At 43.6% G+C, this 17,666-nt stretch overlaps 1 protein-coding gene across 3 annotated transcripts in view; it reads right to left on the bottom strand.

Annotated features, from left to right (window-relative positions):
* Positions 1–208: 208 nt before the first annotated feature.
* The window catches only part of TTC17 (tetratricopeptide repeat domain 17), a 77,700-nt gene continuing 60,242 nt past the window's right edge, over positions 209–17,666 (bottom strand). For all 3 annotated transcript variants that reach the window (XM_005870736.2, XM_005870735.2, XM_005870737.2), the window contains 6 exons: positions 14,821–14,941; positions 12,763–12,922; positions 11,553–11,636; positions 5,145–5,264; positions 2,835–2,978; positions 209–1,320 (listed from right to left, as the gene is read on the bottom strand). In XM_005870736.2, the coding sequence (XP_005870798.1) occupies positions 1,189–1,320; positions 2,835–2,978; positions 5,145–5,264; positions 11,553–11,636; positions 12,763–12,922; positions 14,821–14,941 (761 nt within the window). In that variant the 3' untranslated portion in view covers positions 209–1,188. The remainder of the gene's footprint in view (positions 1,321–2,834; positions 2,979–5,144; positions 5,265–11,552; positions 11,637–12,762; positions 12,923–14,820; positions 14,942–17,666) is intronic.

Genomic DNA, 17,666 nt, shown 5'->3' with positions numbered 1-17,666 from the left:
CTGCTGACCGACCGTACATCCTTCCTGGTCAAAGGTTCATGCTAATACGTCCATGGACCATAAGCCTAGTGAAGATGTTTCTCCCCTCCCCAGGCTGCTGTGCAAAGAGATAAAGGCGGCCTAGGACTCCAGCTCAGATGCAGTGACAGGCGGGCTTCACAGCTCTCCCAGGTAGCCCACTCTAAAGAAAAACCACACAACAGACCTGTTTTGATCATAGACGACTTTTATTTTTGTTCTCAGTATGTGCCCTTGAAGATTCCAAAATGTCTGGAGTTTCTGATTCCCCTGGGACCAGAGGTGACAGCATTGTAGGGAAACACTGGACCCTGGCTCATCACACCCCTGAGGACTAAGTTTGAAGGCCTCAGGGAGAGGGAGCTGCCACTCACACCTTATTCCAAGATGGGTTACACAGTGAACAGAGAATTAGTAAAACACAGACCCAGTCTGTAGAGGGCTTCAAATATACATATTCTATATATATAGACCTGGGATATAGGATTTCAACTTATTGGTTTCCTTGTGATTTGTAATCAACTTACACATGATAAAGATGTTGTACATCACTGATTTCCCCTTCTCAGCCCCCCTCCCTCCCCAACATAAATAACATACAATGGTCAGGTGATTCTAAGGGTTTTTGCTGTTGTGAATATTTTGTTTTAAAAATCATTTCCCCTGCCTCCCCTGCAGACTACCTCTGAGTTTGTCACATAGCAGCATGGAATGGAATGGGCGAAACTGGGCAGCAGGGAAATCTGGTGGAGAGCGAAGGGCGCTGCTTCTCACCCGGTGGTGCGGGTGGGCTTCTGCAGCCGAGGCTATGAGGCTGGGACAGGAAGCGGAGGGCGGGCGGTTCGTCCCCGCCCAGAGGGGGAGGCTGGCTGGACCACTGCGAAGAGCCCTGAGGGCCTCGAGGTTTTGGAGACAGAGCACAGCTCCAGAAACGCCTTGGCTCAGTATTTACACACCATCTTTCAGCTGCATTTTGCTTTCAGAAATCTGTTTCTGAGGTTGGCTGGGGGAAGAAGGAGCTTAAAAACAAAAACAAACCATTCCCACATACATAAAAGTCCTGTTATAAGTCTTAGTTATTTTCACACGTCATTTAAAGTAGATAGACAATGATTGGTTTCTTATTCTTTCTTTAGGAGCATGAGGAGAGAGAGAGAAAGGAGGGGTGCCCTACGGGGAACGTCGTCCCTTCTTCAGCATTAAGTGACACTGGATGGTCTGGATTCGGTTCTTGGCCGGGACAAACTCGGGCTGCAGCTTCAGAGTTGATTCGTACCACACCAGCGCCTTTTCAAACTCTTCCTGCGAGGGGCAAAGGGACAAATGTGAGAGGTACTGCCGCCAGACTAAATATACATTGGGAACCCCCTCAGAAAGCACCTCTGTGCTAGTGAGAATCTGCGCATTTTCTCAATGTGTCCAAAGTGCTGAGAAAACCCAGGTCTGAGAGGAAACAACTGCCTCCACCCCCAACTGTAACATCACAAAGTGAGAGTCAGGAAGCAGAGGGAAGGGGCCACTTTACACAGGTCAGCCAACGGCGGGAGTAACGGGGGTGGTAAGAGTAAGAGCTAACATCATGAGTACCTGTGTGTGCCAGGCACTGTGCTAGGTGCTTTATCAAGTTCCTCCATTCAATCCCCACAGAAACCTCTAGAAACATGCCCGACAAATGCTCATTACACATCTGCCTGGATATTCTACTGTAGCGGGAGAGATGGAAGTCAAGTCAGATACGTATCTCAATTAGACTTTGAAACAGTTTTTATCCTCCCTAACATCTAAAAACATGGGCATGACTTGGAAATGATCACTGCCATGGAAGGCGTTTATCTTTTACCTAGACTAATCCTCTCAAAAAACCAGCCCACACCAGCTGGTTAAATGACTCCTTCTAGGCAGATAAGAGAAAGAATTCCTCTTCAGGGTAGAAATTGTCACATTTGCTGGGGATGAAAACAGATTCTTCAGTTTGAAGCAGCAGAGGGCAATTGCACATTGACCAATACCTACCTGGCCAAACTACACTTCCTGCTCTTGAAGTCGAGGATGATCCCTGAAGCAGCCTGCAGCTGCTCATTCTGTGACCCTTTCCTGGGCACACCCTGGGAACAGCCCCATGTTGGGACACTGGGTTTTAGATGGAAGTAGACGGCATGATTCTCATGTGAAATTCGGCTCTGTAACTTCTGGGGGACCGCCAGAATTTAAGTTCTCAAATCAGTCCTTGTTTCTGACCAGAATGACGTTCTGGATGGTGGGTGTGCTGTTTTCTCTGTCAGTGGTGTCCCATGAAACTAGGGGCATTTCATCATCTACTGAACATTTGGTGAGCACCTACTGTGTGCCAGACACTGTAAGTGCTGGGAACAGGGAGATGAAGAGCAGTGTTTTTCCTAAGGAGGTCCTAGTCTGGGGGAGACAAATACTTAAGCAAAAATTCTAAAGCACAGTGAAAATACAGCAAGAGAAATATGCACAGGTCACCATGAGTGCAGTGGTAAGTATGTGGCCCCACGACCATGTGGAGTGTGAGTGAGGTTTTCAAGAACAGGTGGTGTCTCCAAAAACTGTAGGTGAATCTGACTCTGCTGTCAGTGTTACTTGAGACTATTTAGATGACTTCCATTTACTATTCTTAAAAACTCACAAACTCCTTATCTATAAAATATACTTTTGCTGGAGCTACCGATTTTGGACACAAAACTTACAGGAAATTGGAGGACACTGACATAGTCAAATAAGATCTGAAAGCAAAGCTAAGCTACTGAGAGACCGTGGCAGAGTAGGTGCGCCTGCCCACATGCCAGCCTCACCATCGCCACGTAGACGTTGCCCAGGGTGAAGTGGTTCACAGCAAAGTGTGGCGCAATCTCTACCGCCATGGTGGCCACTATGACGGCGTCGTTCCAGAGCTTGGCGTTGTGCAAGATGTTAGCCAGGCTAATCAGAGGTACATCCTGGGACAGGAAGGAGAATGGTGAGAAGGGAAGAATATTGAGCTTTCGTTCTTGTTTTTTTTTTGTTTTTTTCATTTTTTCCCCCCTTTCTTTTTTTTTTTTTCCAGAAGTGTCCGCACACCAGTCAAGTCCTGATAGTACAAAAATGGCAGCACAATGGCATGCCATTTGTATAACCTAAGACGACTAACATGCAGGTATTATTTATCTCACATGCCAATGACTCAAGCACCTTCGACTGTACAACCAAAAAGTTGCTGGATGTTTCTTGACTGGAACTACAAGAAACAGTAAAGTTTACAAGTAGAACTCAGTTCAAGATTGGCATCCACAAAGGTGGATCTAAGGAAGCATGTTGTCGTTCTTGGTTTTTTGTGATCATAAATAATGCAGTCGGCTTTCCTGGTAACTCCATGAGCTAGTCTGCTGTTGGCTACTGGTCTGTGACAGGTAAGGAGCTAGCACCAGAATATAAACCAATGCATTACTTCTCTTTCTGAGAAAGTCTTGCTTCAAAAAACAAACAAAACAGCCCTGACTGAGTAGCTCAGTTGGTTAGAGCCTTGTCCGGATACACCAAGGTTGCAGGTTCGATCCCCGGTTATGGCACATACAAGAAGCAACCAATGAATGCACGAATGGGTAGAACAACAAATTGATGTTTCTCTCTCTCTCTCCCTTCCCCTCTCTCTAAAATCAATAACACACACACACACACCCACACGTGCGCGTGCGCAAAACAAAAATGTTAGCTGAGGAAACACCCCGCTGAGTGGAGCTGTTGGTTTACATTCTAGTGCAAACTCCTCACCTCACTTCAAACCAGTAATAAATAGTTAATGGGCTGACACCTGTCACAGGCCACACTTGAGTCATGCTGTCATGGAGCAAAAGTATTTCCTGCAAAGACCACCGCACCATCTGAAGCAGGGGCTGGCAGACTTTGGCCCACGAGCCATATCCAGCTGGCTGCAGTTTTAGTGCGTTTTATTGGAACACAAACATCCCATCCCTTTACTTACTTCTGTGGCTGTTTTATGTTACCGTGACAGAACCGAGCAGTTACAGCAGAGGCTGTCTGCTTGCCACACTAACATTTCTTACTCTCTGCCCTTGCAGTAAAAGTTCTCTGACCCCCGATCTAGAGTCTTGGCCCTTCCCTATTGCCTGGCAGTTAAGAGCACAGAGTGATGGGTTGAACAATGGCAACATTATTGTCATCACAAATATTTATTCCCTTTAAATGTGTTACCTGAGCAACTATCTATAACACATTGTACTGGGTTCTATAGGAGATTCAGAAGAAACGGGGTGTGGGGGTGGGGGAAGGAGCCATTTTAGACCTAACTGGACACCCATAAGAGTGTGTAACAGTATACGAGGTCACAGAGGTTTAATAACGTGCCTAGATCACAAAGCTGGTAAGAGGCAGCGCTGCATTTAGAACTCAGCAATGCCTAGGGGGTGAGCCTGGGACCCTCCCCTTTCCCTGTGCTGCCCAGTGAACAAAGACATCAGGGTGTCTTTAGGGAGAATGAGATCTGGAGGTTAATGCAGACCTCAGCACATGTGGGTACAATGTGCTGTTAAAAAACTGTACATTCTCAGTCATCATAACAGTAATGGGCTTTTTGAAAAGACTGAGGTTATAGGGGGTTAGCTGGTGTGTGTGTGTGTGTGTGTGTGTAAGAGGTGAAGTTGAACAAAGAACAGGAACTGGCTGATGTGTATGAAGAAATGGAAATTTTCTTGTTTCGGTGTCTGGAAGCAAGTTTACTTCAGGAGTGTAAGCAAAACAAGTACAGCAGGCCTCCAGGCCCAGGGGTTAGCTAATTCCAGGACGACCTCTAAGGTGGTGGCCTGCCCAGGCCAGTGGCCCTGCCGTACGCTGGGTGGCTCTGATATGGTGGAAGGATATCAATGAGGTAATCTCTGACAGTGATCTTGAAGCGCTTCCCCCAGGCCCCAACTTACTGAGGTAGAGAAGGCATGAGGATGGGCATTACTCACAGGCCTGCGGCATGGCATGAGGGCGGTCACAGGCTCTTCTGCCCTATCCCAGCCTTCTGCCATCTTACTGGCTGAGCCAGCTGAAACCTAAGAACACACCACTGGGCAATGGGAAGGACCCAGGGACAGAGAGACAGACCTGGGAGGCCCACGCACCTTCATCTGGTGTGGAGCGTAGTGGAGGGCCTGGCGCAGGCAGTCGATCGCCTTCTTCCCTTGGCCTTTCACTCTCCAGTAGAGGGCCGCCATGCTGGAAAGGACCCAGGAAGTCTGGTTCTACGAAGGAATGGACAGTAGAGCCGATGTCTCTTAAGTAACATATTCATTTACCACCAAGATTACGAACAGTAACACGAGTTAATAACCACTTAACTGAGTATTACTAGGTGCTGGCACCATGTTACGCACCTTTCCTCCATCCTCTCATTAATCCTAGGAACAACCTTATGAGCTTGATTCTACTATTTCAGCCTTTTCATAGATGAGAAACTATGACTTAGAGAGGTCGAGTGTCTTTTCCAAATCTACTCAACTACTAAACAGCAGAGCTGTATTTCAGGTCCATGTGCTTCATTTACAATGACTTGACTTTTGGAACAGGTAATTCTTTCACATGTTTCAAAAGCTGGAAATTGTACAAAGTTATATACAGTCAAAAGCCTTCCTCCCATCCTTGTCTCTACAGTATGTCAGTAAACACTACTCTTAGTTACTTATGTAACCTTCTAGAATTTTCTGCGTTATACCTGCAGCTATGAATGCAGGCTTATCCCCCCACTCTTTTTTTTTATAACTTATTCCTTATATACCTGCACTTAGCTTTTTTTCACTAAACAATACAACTTGGAGATCTTTTTCCATCAGAGTACAGAAAGCCTCCTCCTTCTTTTGTTATCAACTGCATAGTATTTCATTGTATGGATGCACCGTTATTTATTAAACTAGATCCTTATTAGTGAATATTCCTCTCTCCCCCAGTTTTTACTGTTACAAATAATGCTGCACAGATAACCTGTCTAGGTGTAATTCTGCATTTGTGCGGGTGCACTTGTAGAATTCGTTTCCAGGTGGGGCATGCTTTGTCAAGGGGACACACACTTGTCATTTTGATAGAAATCATTACAGTGTCCTCCATCGGATCGTAGAAATTAGTCTCCCACCAGAAATATGTGGGTATCCTGCTTCCTGATAGCCTCTCCGCCGAGTGTGTTATTAAACTCTTATACCTTTGATGGGTGAAAAAATGTGGTTTAAATCTGTATTCCTTATGAGTGGAGCTGATCATTTCATGTTTGACATTCTTTTGTATTTTTCTGTATCTATTCTTATATTTTGTTAACTTTTCTGTGAGGTTTTCATCTTATCTATTTGAAAAAGCTCTTCATATATTCGGAAGATTAGTCCATTGCTGGTGACATGAATTACAGAGGCACTCGCTCAGTTTTCGAAGCCCACCTGAACTTATGGTGCTTACGTGATGACGGTTTTCATTTCTACACAGTTCAGTGTATTTATCTCTGATGACATCTGGATTTTCAGTGACAGTTAGGAAGGTCTTGCTTATTTCAAGGTTATCAATACGTTTTACAGAACTTTTAGTTTTATTTTTCATAAAATTTTGATCCATTTGAAATTTAACCTGGCTTAAATAATATGGCTCCAGTTTATTTTTTCCAGATGGCTACTCAGTTGTTCTAATAATATTTCATGGATAATTCATCTCTCCCCCCACTAATATTCTGCCTTTACCAAAGACAAAATTCTAGTACTTAATTTAGGTCTAATTTTGGATTTTCCTATCTATTTCATCTGCCCGTTTTGATGGATGGTCTCTAACTCCCAGCAATTACAGATGACGCAATCAGAAAGCTGACCTTGTTTCCTAGCTTATTTTGTTCTCCCAGTCTAATTTTTTGGTAATTTTATCATTCTTCTATAACATTTCTATTTTGTCCTGTCACCCTATTGCCTACCTTTGTTTCTGTATTGGTTCCGCAATTAAATATATTAATTGATCACTGACATAAACTTTTGTGTGGTTTCCCCAATCATCTCTGGTTGGCTGAAGTTCATCTTCTAGTATTTTCCTCCAGAAGAATGCACAGGAACAATAGTCTCTTGAGATTGTTATGGACTGACATCTGTTTCTCCAAAATTCACATTTGAGGTCTCAACCTCTAGTGCTAGCACCTCAGAATGTAACTTGTATTTGGAGATAAGAACTTTAAAGATGTGATTATGGTAAAAGAGGCCATTTGTATGGGGCCCTCCTCCAGTCTGACTGGATCTGTATGAAGGAGTTACAGAAGAGGAAGAGACATCCCAGGGTCAGTGTAAAAAGGCATGAGCATGTGAAGAGGCAGCAAGAGGACTGCTATTTGCAAGCCAAGGAGAGAGGACTCAGAGGAAACCAACCCTCCTGGCACCTGGATCTTGGTCTTGTAGCCTCCAGAACTGTGAGACAATAAATTGTTGTTTAAGCCACCCAGTCAGTGGTATTTTATTATGGCAGCCCTAGAACACTAACACAATCGTATATGTTCAAAACTTGCTGTCTGCAGCCTTCAAACTTGAGGGCCACCTGGCTGGATATAAAGTCGTGGCTCATTCTTTCTTTCCTTGAATATTATGTTGGCTTTGCTCCATTGCCTCTTGGCATGGATGGCTGCTGCAGAGAAATCTGAAGCCAGCCTAATTTATTCCTCCTTCTTAGTGACTTCATACCTTGACTGGTTTCCCTAAAGGATTCCTTTTTAAAGAAATACAATTAGCTCGGCAGGCATGGCTCAGTGGTTGAGCATCGACCTGTGAACCAGGAGGTCATGGTTCAATTCCCGGTCAGGGCACATGTTCAGGTTGTAGGCTCAATCCCCTGTGAGGGACGTGCAAGAGTCAGTCAATCAATGATTCTCTCTCATCACTGATGTTTCTATTTCTCTCTCCCTCTCCGTTTCTCTCTGAAATCAATAAAAATATATTTTAAAAATATATATTAAATAATACAATTATCTTTCTTCAATGCTAATACTTGACACATACAAAATAACATTTATATAATTATATATAATAAATATGTAATTGTATAAAATATACACTTATGCTGTAAAGCACAAAATAATGAATATCTCAGAAACTGCCACCCTATCAAAGAATAAACTTGCGTCTCCCAACGTGTTCTTACACTATTCCAGCCTCTGGCCTCTTCTCCAGAGGCACACACTATCCGAAATGTTGCTCTAGATCAAGCATGTCAAACTCAAAGGCTAACACGGGCCAAATAAACAAGGTTTAAGTTTATGTGGGCCACAAAAAAACAAAAGCTTCAATTTTCATAGAAACGTAGGTTTATTTCAATAGACATGCTGAATACAAAGGGCTTAAATAAATGAGTAATCGTTAACATAAAATAGAACATTTTAATAAAAATTAATATTTTTTCTTGAACATTTACTTACCAGACACTGAATAACTACACAAATTAATAAGCGTAACGCAAATAAACCTATTTTTCTTGTTCTCCGAAAGTGAAATATTTTCTGTTGTGCACACCAAACAAGTCAGTACAAGACTAATGACGTGGCAATCGGCTGCTAAAATATTCGCTGCTAATATTAGTGGAGAGAAATGGTACGCCTGCGTGTAACGCGCGTAAGGGAAATGAATGCAACACGATTATAGTAATCAGTCATTAGTTGTAGTTCGTTATAATTATGTATAACAGGACATTGAAAAAATTAAGTTATGAAATTTTTATTAAAATGTTTCTTACATACTGTTATATTGGCTGGGCCGCAAAACTATTTGTTGTGGGCTGCATGTGGCCCACGGGCCACGAGTTTGCCATGCTTGCTCTATATTGTAGTCATGCTTCTTGCTTCAAGGTTTATTTTTTTCTAACAAGAGTGTACCTATACCAGCTTTCTTTTTTTATTGTTTGCACGGTATATTATTTTCCATCTTTGTACTTTCAACACTCTGTACCCTAGCATTTAAAGTGTTTCTCTTATAAGCATATAGTTAGATTTTTAAAAAAAAGTCTATTCCATACTAAATGCTTAAATTATATAATCTTTTTGTATTTAACTACCGGTATACTTGGCTCTGTATTTGTGTTCTATTTTCAAGCCTTTCTTCGGATTGTTTTACATTATTCCATTATCCTTCAATTACATTACATTTTAAAACCATTTTTAGTAGTTAGACGGCAGCTTGAAACATGCATTCTTACTTATTATAGTCCAATGCAAATGATTACTTTTACTACTTGGCTGATACTAATTAAACCTTAGGACTTTAAACTCCATTCACTTCCCTCCCATCATGTTATGTTACCATGAATTTCAGTATATATAAAACTGAAGCTCCTCAGGGTACTACAGGCCTTATTTTGTATAGTTATGTCATTTACATTTTCCTTTCCAGTGCTCTTTATTCCCCCTTGCATGTTCCAAGAACTCCCTTTAATTCTTATTTCAGTGCAGGCCTACTGGTGTTGAAGTCTCTGAATTCCTATTTGTTTGAACACATCTTTATTGCACCTTCATACTTGGAGGATGTTTGTGCTGGTATAGAATTCTAGGCTTGTTTTCTTCTCCCACCTTTAGAGATGTCAACTGGCTTCGGGATTCCATCACTTCTGGTGTGAAGCTGTCAGCCTCATGGCTCCTTCGAGGGGAAGTGTGGTGGAGTAGAGGTGGGCCACATATGCTCTGTCACTAAGAGCAGGCGGAGGACATTCCCCTGCCTTGGATTGGAGAGACCCTGGCACTTGCTTGGACAGAGTGGTACTGCTCCAGGGCCCTGCACAGGCTAGGAGGCTGATGCTCCCGCCTTTGCCCTCGTAGAGCCCGGAGGCCCCGTGTAAACAGGTGCAGCCAGGGTGCTGGAGAGACTACGTGGAGGGAGAACATGCCCAGTGGTGGCCCGGCTATTCCAGCCACTCTGGCTGAGGCTCCAGAGATGTGGGTAAAGCCTGCTTTGGTGGCAGCCCCACAGGAGGCTCCATGTCTGCAGTTGCATGAATGATGCCAAGTGAGTCCAGAAGAAATGCCCAGCTGAGCTCAACTCAGACTGCAGAATGTTGAGCAAATAAGAGTTTTGTTTTAAGCCAGTAAATTTTGGGCGGTTTTTTTAGGCAGAAGCAGCTGAAATAGTATTTGGGATCAAGAATGGAGTGTGGCCATGACAAAGTTAAAATGTGTGGCATCAGTCTGGGGAATGGTTGTAGACATCTGCTGAGGGAGCAGCCGTGAGACTCTTACAGGAGCTGGACGAGCACTGGAACTGGCTGCTGGAGGCTGGAAGGAGGCACTGCTGTCTATTGGCAAAACACAGCGAGGCTGCATCTCTCAGTACAGAAAAAGTACCTAACGCAGTTGTGGGCCTGGCGGGGAGGACCTGCAGGGAGAGTGCTGAAGGTGACAAGCGGATTTTTAAAAACCACGTGTAATGTGGTAGTAATGGAGAGCAGAGCTGAGCGAGGAACTGTGTAGTTTTCAAGCTGGGACTTGCAGAGTTAGAAAATGAAACTTTATCAACTGCCAGAAACAGTCCCTACTCTGAAAGTAGGGGAAATGGTGACATATGTCCAGAAGGATTTCAGAATGACACGGAACAGTGACTGCTACATGCTTTCAGCTTCCTCTCCTTTAAAGTGGTGTGATTATACTATTCCTATTGTACTGCCAAGTCAGGCTGGAAGTTGATCCTCTTAATCACGGTATTCTTCAATATACATTGTAATAAAGTAGAGCGATATGGAACCATAAAGTAATTAATTTTAATGTAGAAAACTGTGCTTTCTACATCAGCGATTTTCAACCCTTTTCATCTCATAGCACACACTAATTACTAAAATTCTGCAGCATACCAAAAATATATTTTTTGCTGATCTGACCAAAAATAGGTATACTTTTGATTCATTTACACCAGATGGCTATTGTTGTGTTGGCTGTTGTCTTTTTTTTTTTTTTTACAATCTAAGGGAAAAGTGGTTAGTGCCCCTGACTAAATAGTCAGATGTTGCATGTTTCATAAATTCTAGCAGCACAGCAGTTGACAATCACTGCTCTACGTGAATCTCACACAGAGGCAGCAGAGGAGCAGTCTGAGAGACTCTCATTCTATTTTCTGTAGGCTGTATGAAAATGCAGTTCTCCAAATATTTTATTTCAATTTCAAGAGTAATAGGTATTTAAAGGTGTGTTTCCCATCCACAATCTGAAATACCTAATATTCTTCAACACTAGAACACCTGGCTTGTTTCACGCCGAGATTGCGTGGTTCCCAGGACCACCACTTCTCCACCCCCATGCTGGAGAAAACCAATGAGGTAATTTTCATCACAGAAGGTAAGTAAAGCAGCAGAAAAAATGCTAACCAAGTGATGAGAAAAGTAATGGAAAAAAAATGATTGAAACATTCTGTGGGCGGCTATTTCACGTCATCCCTTTAGTTACCAAGTGCCAAGTAACTAACAGAAGAGGTTACCAGCACTGAGTGACAAATAATCTGGAAAGGTTAGAGGGGGGCAATAGTTCCCAGCTTCTCTACAGGGTGACTTACCTTTTCCAAAACTTTGGCAATTCGGGTGCCAATTTGCTCAAGGGACTGCTGTGGATACTGGTCTTTGCCGAGATTTTGTAATACCTGGCACAGGGAGGAAGACGGTAGATTAGGAGTGAAAGCGAGGCAAGGTCTAGACAACACTGCTGCCGCTGAGTTGGGCACTAACCCACAAACGCAAGCTCTTTCCCTAGGGCACAATCTGTGGTCCTGTTGGTAAGGCATTTTATGGAAGATGCGTTTAAGGCCATTATATCATCCCTTCAGGCCTCTCCGAGTTAACAAAAATTATAGACACATAAAACACATTCATTCTAGCAACGTTAGAAAACAGAATAAAGAAAATAGAAACTGTTTATAATCCTGTCACCCAAACATAACCACTGTTAATATCTTTACATATATCTTTCCAATTTTTCTGTGTATACACATATTTCCCTTACAGAATATGGGATCACACTGCATACTGTCACCATTTTCACATAATAAATTTCTTCATGTGACTAAATGTATTCCTATACATCTTTCTTAATGATTCCACTTTTTACTATCACACATCTATACCAACATTTATGTAACAAATCCTCGATTGTTGGACATTTGTGGCACATTTTCCCAATTCTTTTTGGTATATTCTGGGTCTGCCCTCCTTTCTTTCCTTTTTCAGAATGCCAACAGGAGAATGAACTGCCCCAATATTTCTTGGGGAGCCTCTATCTGACAGCAAGCAGAATGCTACCTACCCCGAGCAGTGAATTAGAATTAAAACTGCCTGGTCATAGAAAGAAAGCATAAGCTCAGTCCTGGGCCTGAAAGAATCAGGCTTAGCCTAAAGCCACTGAAATGACAGCCAATGAAAAAAGGCAAAAAAACATGGCCTGCCCTAGCTGGTTTGGCTCAGAGGACAGAGCATCGGCCTGTGGACTTAAGGGTCCTGGGTTCAATTCCAGTCAAGGGCACATGCCAAGGTTACAGCTCGATTCCCAGTGGGGGTGTGTGCAGGAGATAGCCCATCAATGATTCTCATCACTGATGTTTCTATCTTTCTCTCCTTCTCTCTTCCTCTCTGAAATCAATAAAAATTATTTTAAAAGAACAAAACAAAACAAAACAAAAAAAACATCGCCTGGCCATAATGCTTTCTGCTCTCAGCTGCGCCCAGACTGAGGGCTAAAAACTACAGACAAGCTGAGTGAAACGGAGCACTCACCTCTGTGAGCTGGCTCTCGCCGGTGTAGTGCAGGCTGGCTCGGTTGGAAACCCCATGCAAGTGGTCCAGGGTGTGCATGCTGGTGGGGAGATTGCCATTGCAAAGCGGCTCCATCGCTGGCTGCTGGATTGGAGTGGCAAAATCTATGTGTTCCGTGATGCTGGAAATGGAGATGACCACATTAGCCATGAAACATTTGACTGGGCGGGAGAAAGAGTGTTAATAATCAGCTGATCATAACTTCAATGTGTTACCAGGATTGCCTGGAACCACAGACTCTCAGACTGGAAGAGACCTCCGAAGTTATTTAGTCCATCCTCTCATGACAGACACCAGGATGAGGACTCCAGTGCCTGGCAATAACTGCCTGTTGAATGTATGACTCAGGATCCATCCCAGATCAGAGGAGCAGTGCTGGGATCTGAGTCCTGTGCTCAGGGAGTTTCCCAGCCCCCTCAGCAGCTCCTTCCTGTGCTCCCTGGAGCCGGATTTGCTCACTCCTGCTGGCCACTTTCTCTCACTGCGGGAGTTTTAAGCCAGGTGGGTTTTCTTCTAGGATTTCTTTTCCCAGGGTATAGAAAATGGTAAGGAGCCACAAGTTGTTCCTTTTATTTTCCCTTTATGACAGAAACATACTTGTCCCCACAGAAGTTTAGATAGTAAATTTTATACAAAAACAGCTGTCCTTTGTAACTACATTTAAATATAAGTATTTCCCTTCATGGTCCCCAAGTGGTCATTTTCCTGCTATATCCAGGCTAAATGTCATGCACGGTCATATATACTGATACGGCAAACTGGCATTGCCAAATTTTATTTCTAGCTATTTAATGCCAGGGCTATCATAATTAACAAAACATACCCAGTCCCCCCATTGTGGTGCTCATAGTCTTGTGAGTGACTTAACTGTTGCAGATGTGATATGTTATAAAAGATTAAAAACATGGTACAATGTCAGTGCCACATTATAGGAGGGTATCTATTTCCTCTACGTGATGGAGGAGGGAGATAGTTAGTGTGAAGAGTTAGTTCCCTGAGGAAGTAAGATTTAAGCGAGACCAGAAGGATGAGTATGCATTAACCAGGCAGGGAGAAGGTGGTGAGGACTCAGCAAAGGAGACACCCCGTATGAGGGCCCTGATGGGAGAGAGGACAGAGTTGGAGATGGAGGCACAGGAGCAGATTTACAGTGCGGACCAGTGTAAAGAGCAGTGAGAAGTAGAGCGTTTGAAGAACTGACTTATAATTGAGGAAGAATTCTGAGCACTGTGGGAGAGTGGATTGAATAGAGCCAAGAATAAATAAAGCAAGAGGACCAGTAGCAGACTGACTCATGAATGTAAGGGGAGATGATGGTGATCTGATTTAAGAAGGCAGCAATGGAGCTGGAGAAAAGCAGATGGTTTTGCAAAACACTCATCGGGTAGAAATGATAAGTGGTAAATGACTGGATTCGAGGGGTAAGGTGGAGGATTGTTAAGGATGACTCCCAAATTTCTGGTCTAAGCACTGCTAGAGGCACTTAGTAGGAATAAAAAATAGAAAACAAACTGGGAGAAGTTCTGGAAGTTGATCAGTCTGACAAGGGCGATTATAAAGGCTTAGTGCTAACTCTTGGGGGAACTCCAACACTTGAATGAGTGTCTGAGGAAAAAAAAGAAGTTCTCAGAGAGGCAGCCATATGTTTTGGAAGGTGTCTAAGGTGTCTGTAAATCCAGATTTGCCCCGACTCCTTTTTCAAGTGCATGATGTCAGTGAGACTATAGGTTTCATGCTTCTAAAAGAGAGGGACCCAGTCTTCAATTCTAAGTAAATCTGGGTAAGTTACAAAAGTGTGGGCAAAGGCACTGAGAATGGCTGTTCAGTGCACTGGCCGCACCCATCTGTGGGCTGTGGTCAGCAATGGTCATCCTCTGAACCACCAACTCTTCCTGCCTGGCTAATGCACCACCTCTGCTCACAGCTTCTGACAAAGGAGGGCATCACAATGTCGCTGAGGCCCAGGGTGCTCACTGGTACACGAATGCCAGGGAAAAGGGAGAGGTTTAAGATACTCACTCAATGTTTTTTGAAGAAACTGCAAGCCAGGTACTCACGATGGCAGTCAGCTCTACCCAGCGCAGTTTGACGCACTCGTCTGGGCTGGGCCATCCCAGACTCTGGTAGTCACGCTTTTTTCCTGGGAAAGAAGCATGTCATTAATGACACAGTTGCAAAGGAACAGAATCCAGTGTCTCATGCCTTGGTGATTACTTCACCCAGACTGGCATTTTAAAGGTGCTAGTCATTCTTCTAGTTTTCAGAATTTCTACCACATAAAGAGCTTGTCATTCACAGCAACGGGAATAAGGATCCCTCTGAGCAAAGCCTTCTTCTCCAAGATAGAGAATAAATGAGTCCTTCACTGGATTCCAGACTAATCAACATGAGAGAAGGGTTAAGAAGTTCTTCAATGTTAACATTCGTACCAAACTTCATTTTCAACCTCTGCATTTTGATTTTAACTCTAACTCAAGCAGGGGAAACACGCCTCTAAAGCAGGTTTCTCTACCTGGGCCTGTGAGCACTGTGGGCTGGATAATGCTTTGTTGTGGGGACTGTCCTGTGCATTGGAGGATACTTAGCAGCATCCCTGGCCTCTACCCACTTGATGTGACAAACAAAAATGTCTTTGGATATTGCCAGATGTCCCCTGGCAGTGGGGAGCGGGAGGGAAAGGGAGGGAAAAATCAGTCCTGGTAGAGAAGCACTAGGTATAGAAAAGCAGCAGGGTGGGGAATAATGATGATAATGAGAGGCTACTTATTTCCAGAGCACTTACTGTGTGTCCAGGTCCTGTGCTAAGTGCTTTACATTCATAACTTCATGAGGCAAGTATTTTTTTTTAAGGAACTTAAAGAAAATATTTATTGATTTTAGACAGGCTGTGCTAAGTGCTTTACATTCATAACTTCATGAGGCAGGTATTTTTTTTAAGGAACTTAAAGAAAATATTGATTTTAGACAGAGAGATAGAGAGGGAGAGAGAGGGAGCGAAACATGGATTTTTTTTTTTTGTGTTCCACTTATTCATCCATTCATTGGTTGACTCTTACATGTGTCCTGACCAGGGATTAAACCCACAACCTTGGTGTATCGGGACCATGCTCTAACCCAGCGGTCGCCAACCGGTGGTCCGCGGACCTACTAGTGGTCTGTGAGGTCCGAAAGGTTGGCGACCACTACTCTAACCAACTGAGCATGTGTCCTGACCAGGGATTAAACCCACAACCTTGGTGTATGGGGACCATGCTCTAACCCAGCGGTCGCCAACCGGTGGTCCGCGGACCTACTAGTGGTCTGTGAGGTCTGAAAGGTTGGCGACCACTGCTCTAACCAACTGAGCTACCTGTCCAGGACCATGAGGAAGGTTTTAAACCTCATTTCTCAGGTGAGAAAATGGAGGAGAGAGAGAGAGAGAGAGAGAGAGAGAGACAGAGAGCGAGCGAAACATTGATTTTTTTTTTTTTGGTTCCACTTATTCATCCATTCATTGGTTGACTCTTATATGTGTCCTGACCAGGGATTAAACCCACAACCTTGGTGTATCGGGACCATGCTCTAACCCAGCGGTCGCCAACCGGTGGTCCGCGGACCTACTAGTGGTCTGTGAGGTCCGAAAGGTTGGCGACCACTACTCTAACCAACTGAGCTACCTGTCCAGGACCATGTGGCAGGTTTTAAACCTCATTTCTCAGGTGAGAAAATGGAGACACAAAGACATCAAGTGACTTGCCCAAGGCCACCTGGCTAGTAGATGGCAGGGAGAACTGCATATCCAGGTCTGTTGACTAGCATGCAGGCCCTAATCACCATGCTATTTAAAGCTATACAGGGCCTTTACAGCTCTGTTTACTGATACCCTTCACAAGTACTACCTTTTGGGTATAGGCCCTTTACTTAAGTCAAGTCCCCAAGAAAAAAGCAGAACTAAGTCTTGTCTGGAAAGGGTTCTTCTGAAGGAATTATAATCGAATGGACAGGAAGGAGAACTGTGGTTCTATAGAGTTCTTTTTGTACTGTAGGAATTCATCCACAACAAGAAATCATTTGATGTACAGGCAGGGCTTTAGATTTAGATTTTAATAAAATAGAAAAGAAGTTTGGAAGAGTTTCAAATGAACTCTGTTTAAATTAATAACTTAAAGACTTAAACCATACGTTTCACAACTAAGCTTATTTTTCTTTTATATTTAAGAAATTCACTTGAAAAATACTTGTTGAGCATGTGTTATAAGGGACTGGGAATTGTGTTGAGACACGAAGGACACAGAGAGAAATGATAAGAGAGCCTGACCTCGGGCTCCCAGTCTAATGAGGAAAGTAAACACGAGCAGATCATTAGCACACGAGAGGATAATCGCTGGAGTGAAGGTGCAGAACAACTGGACAGAGGAGAGAGCAACTAATTCTGCCTGAAGGTGCCAAGGAAGAGTTGGCATCTGCGTTTGAAGTTTCAGAATGAGTGATATTTTAGCACCTCTGAGGTGGCATGAGGGCACTCCAGGCAGAGGGAACAGCATGTGCAAAGGCAAGGTGGTAAAACTAGAGCATGGTTAGTTCAAAGAATGTTGCTGAAGGGTAGGGAGAGGCTGGGTTATGAAGGGTCTTGAACACCACACTGGAAGTTTGGACTTTGTCCTGCAGGCAATGGGGAGGCTTTGAGCCCACATTTCTCCACCTTGTTCACATCCTATCTAATAATAGACAAACATGGTAATTAACTGTACCTCTGACATGCTTCCCATTGGCTAATCAGGGTGATATGCAAATTAACTGCCAACCAAGATGGTGGCCGGCAGCCAGGCAGCTGAAGAGAACATGAGGTTTGCTTGCTCCAGTGATGGAGGAAGCCAAGGTTCCCC

The sequence above is a fragment of the Myotis brandtii genome, unplaced genomic scaffold (assembly GCF_000412655.1).
Source record: "Myotis brandtii unplaced genomic scaffold, ASM41265v1 scaffold324, whole genome shotgun sequence".
Lineage (NCBI taxonomy): Eukaryota > Metazoa > Chordata > Mammalia > Chiroptera > Vespertilionidae > Myotis > Myotis brandtii.
Note: the sequence above shows the minus strand (reverse complement) of the source record. Positions and strands in the feature narration are given on the sequence as shown.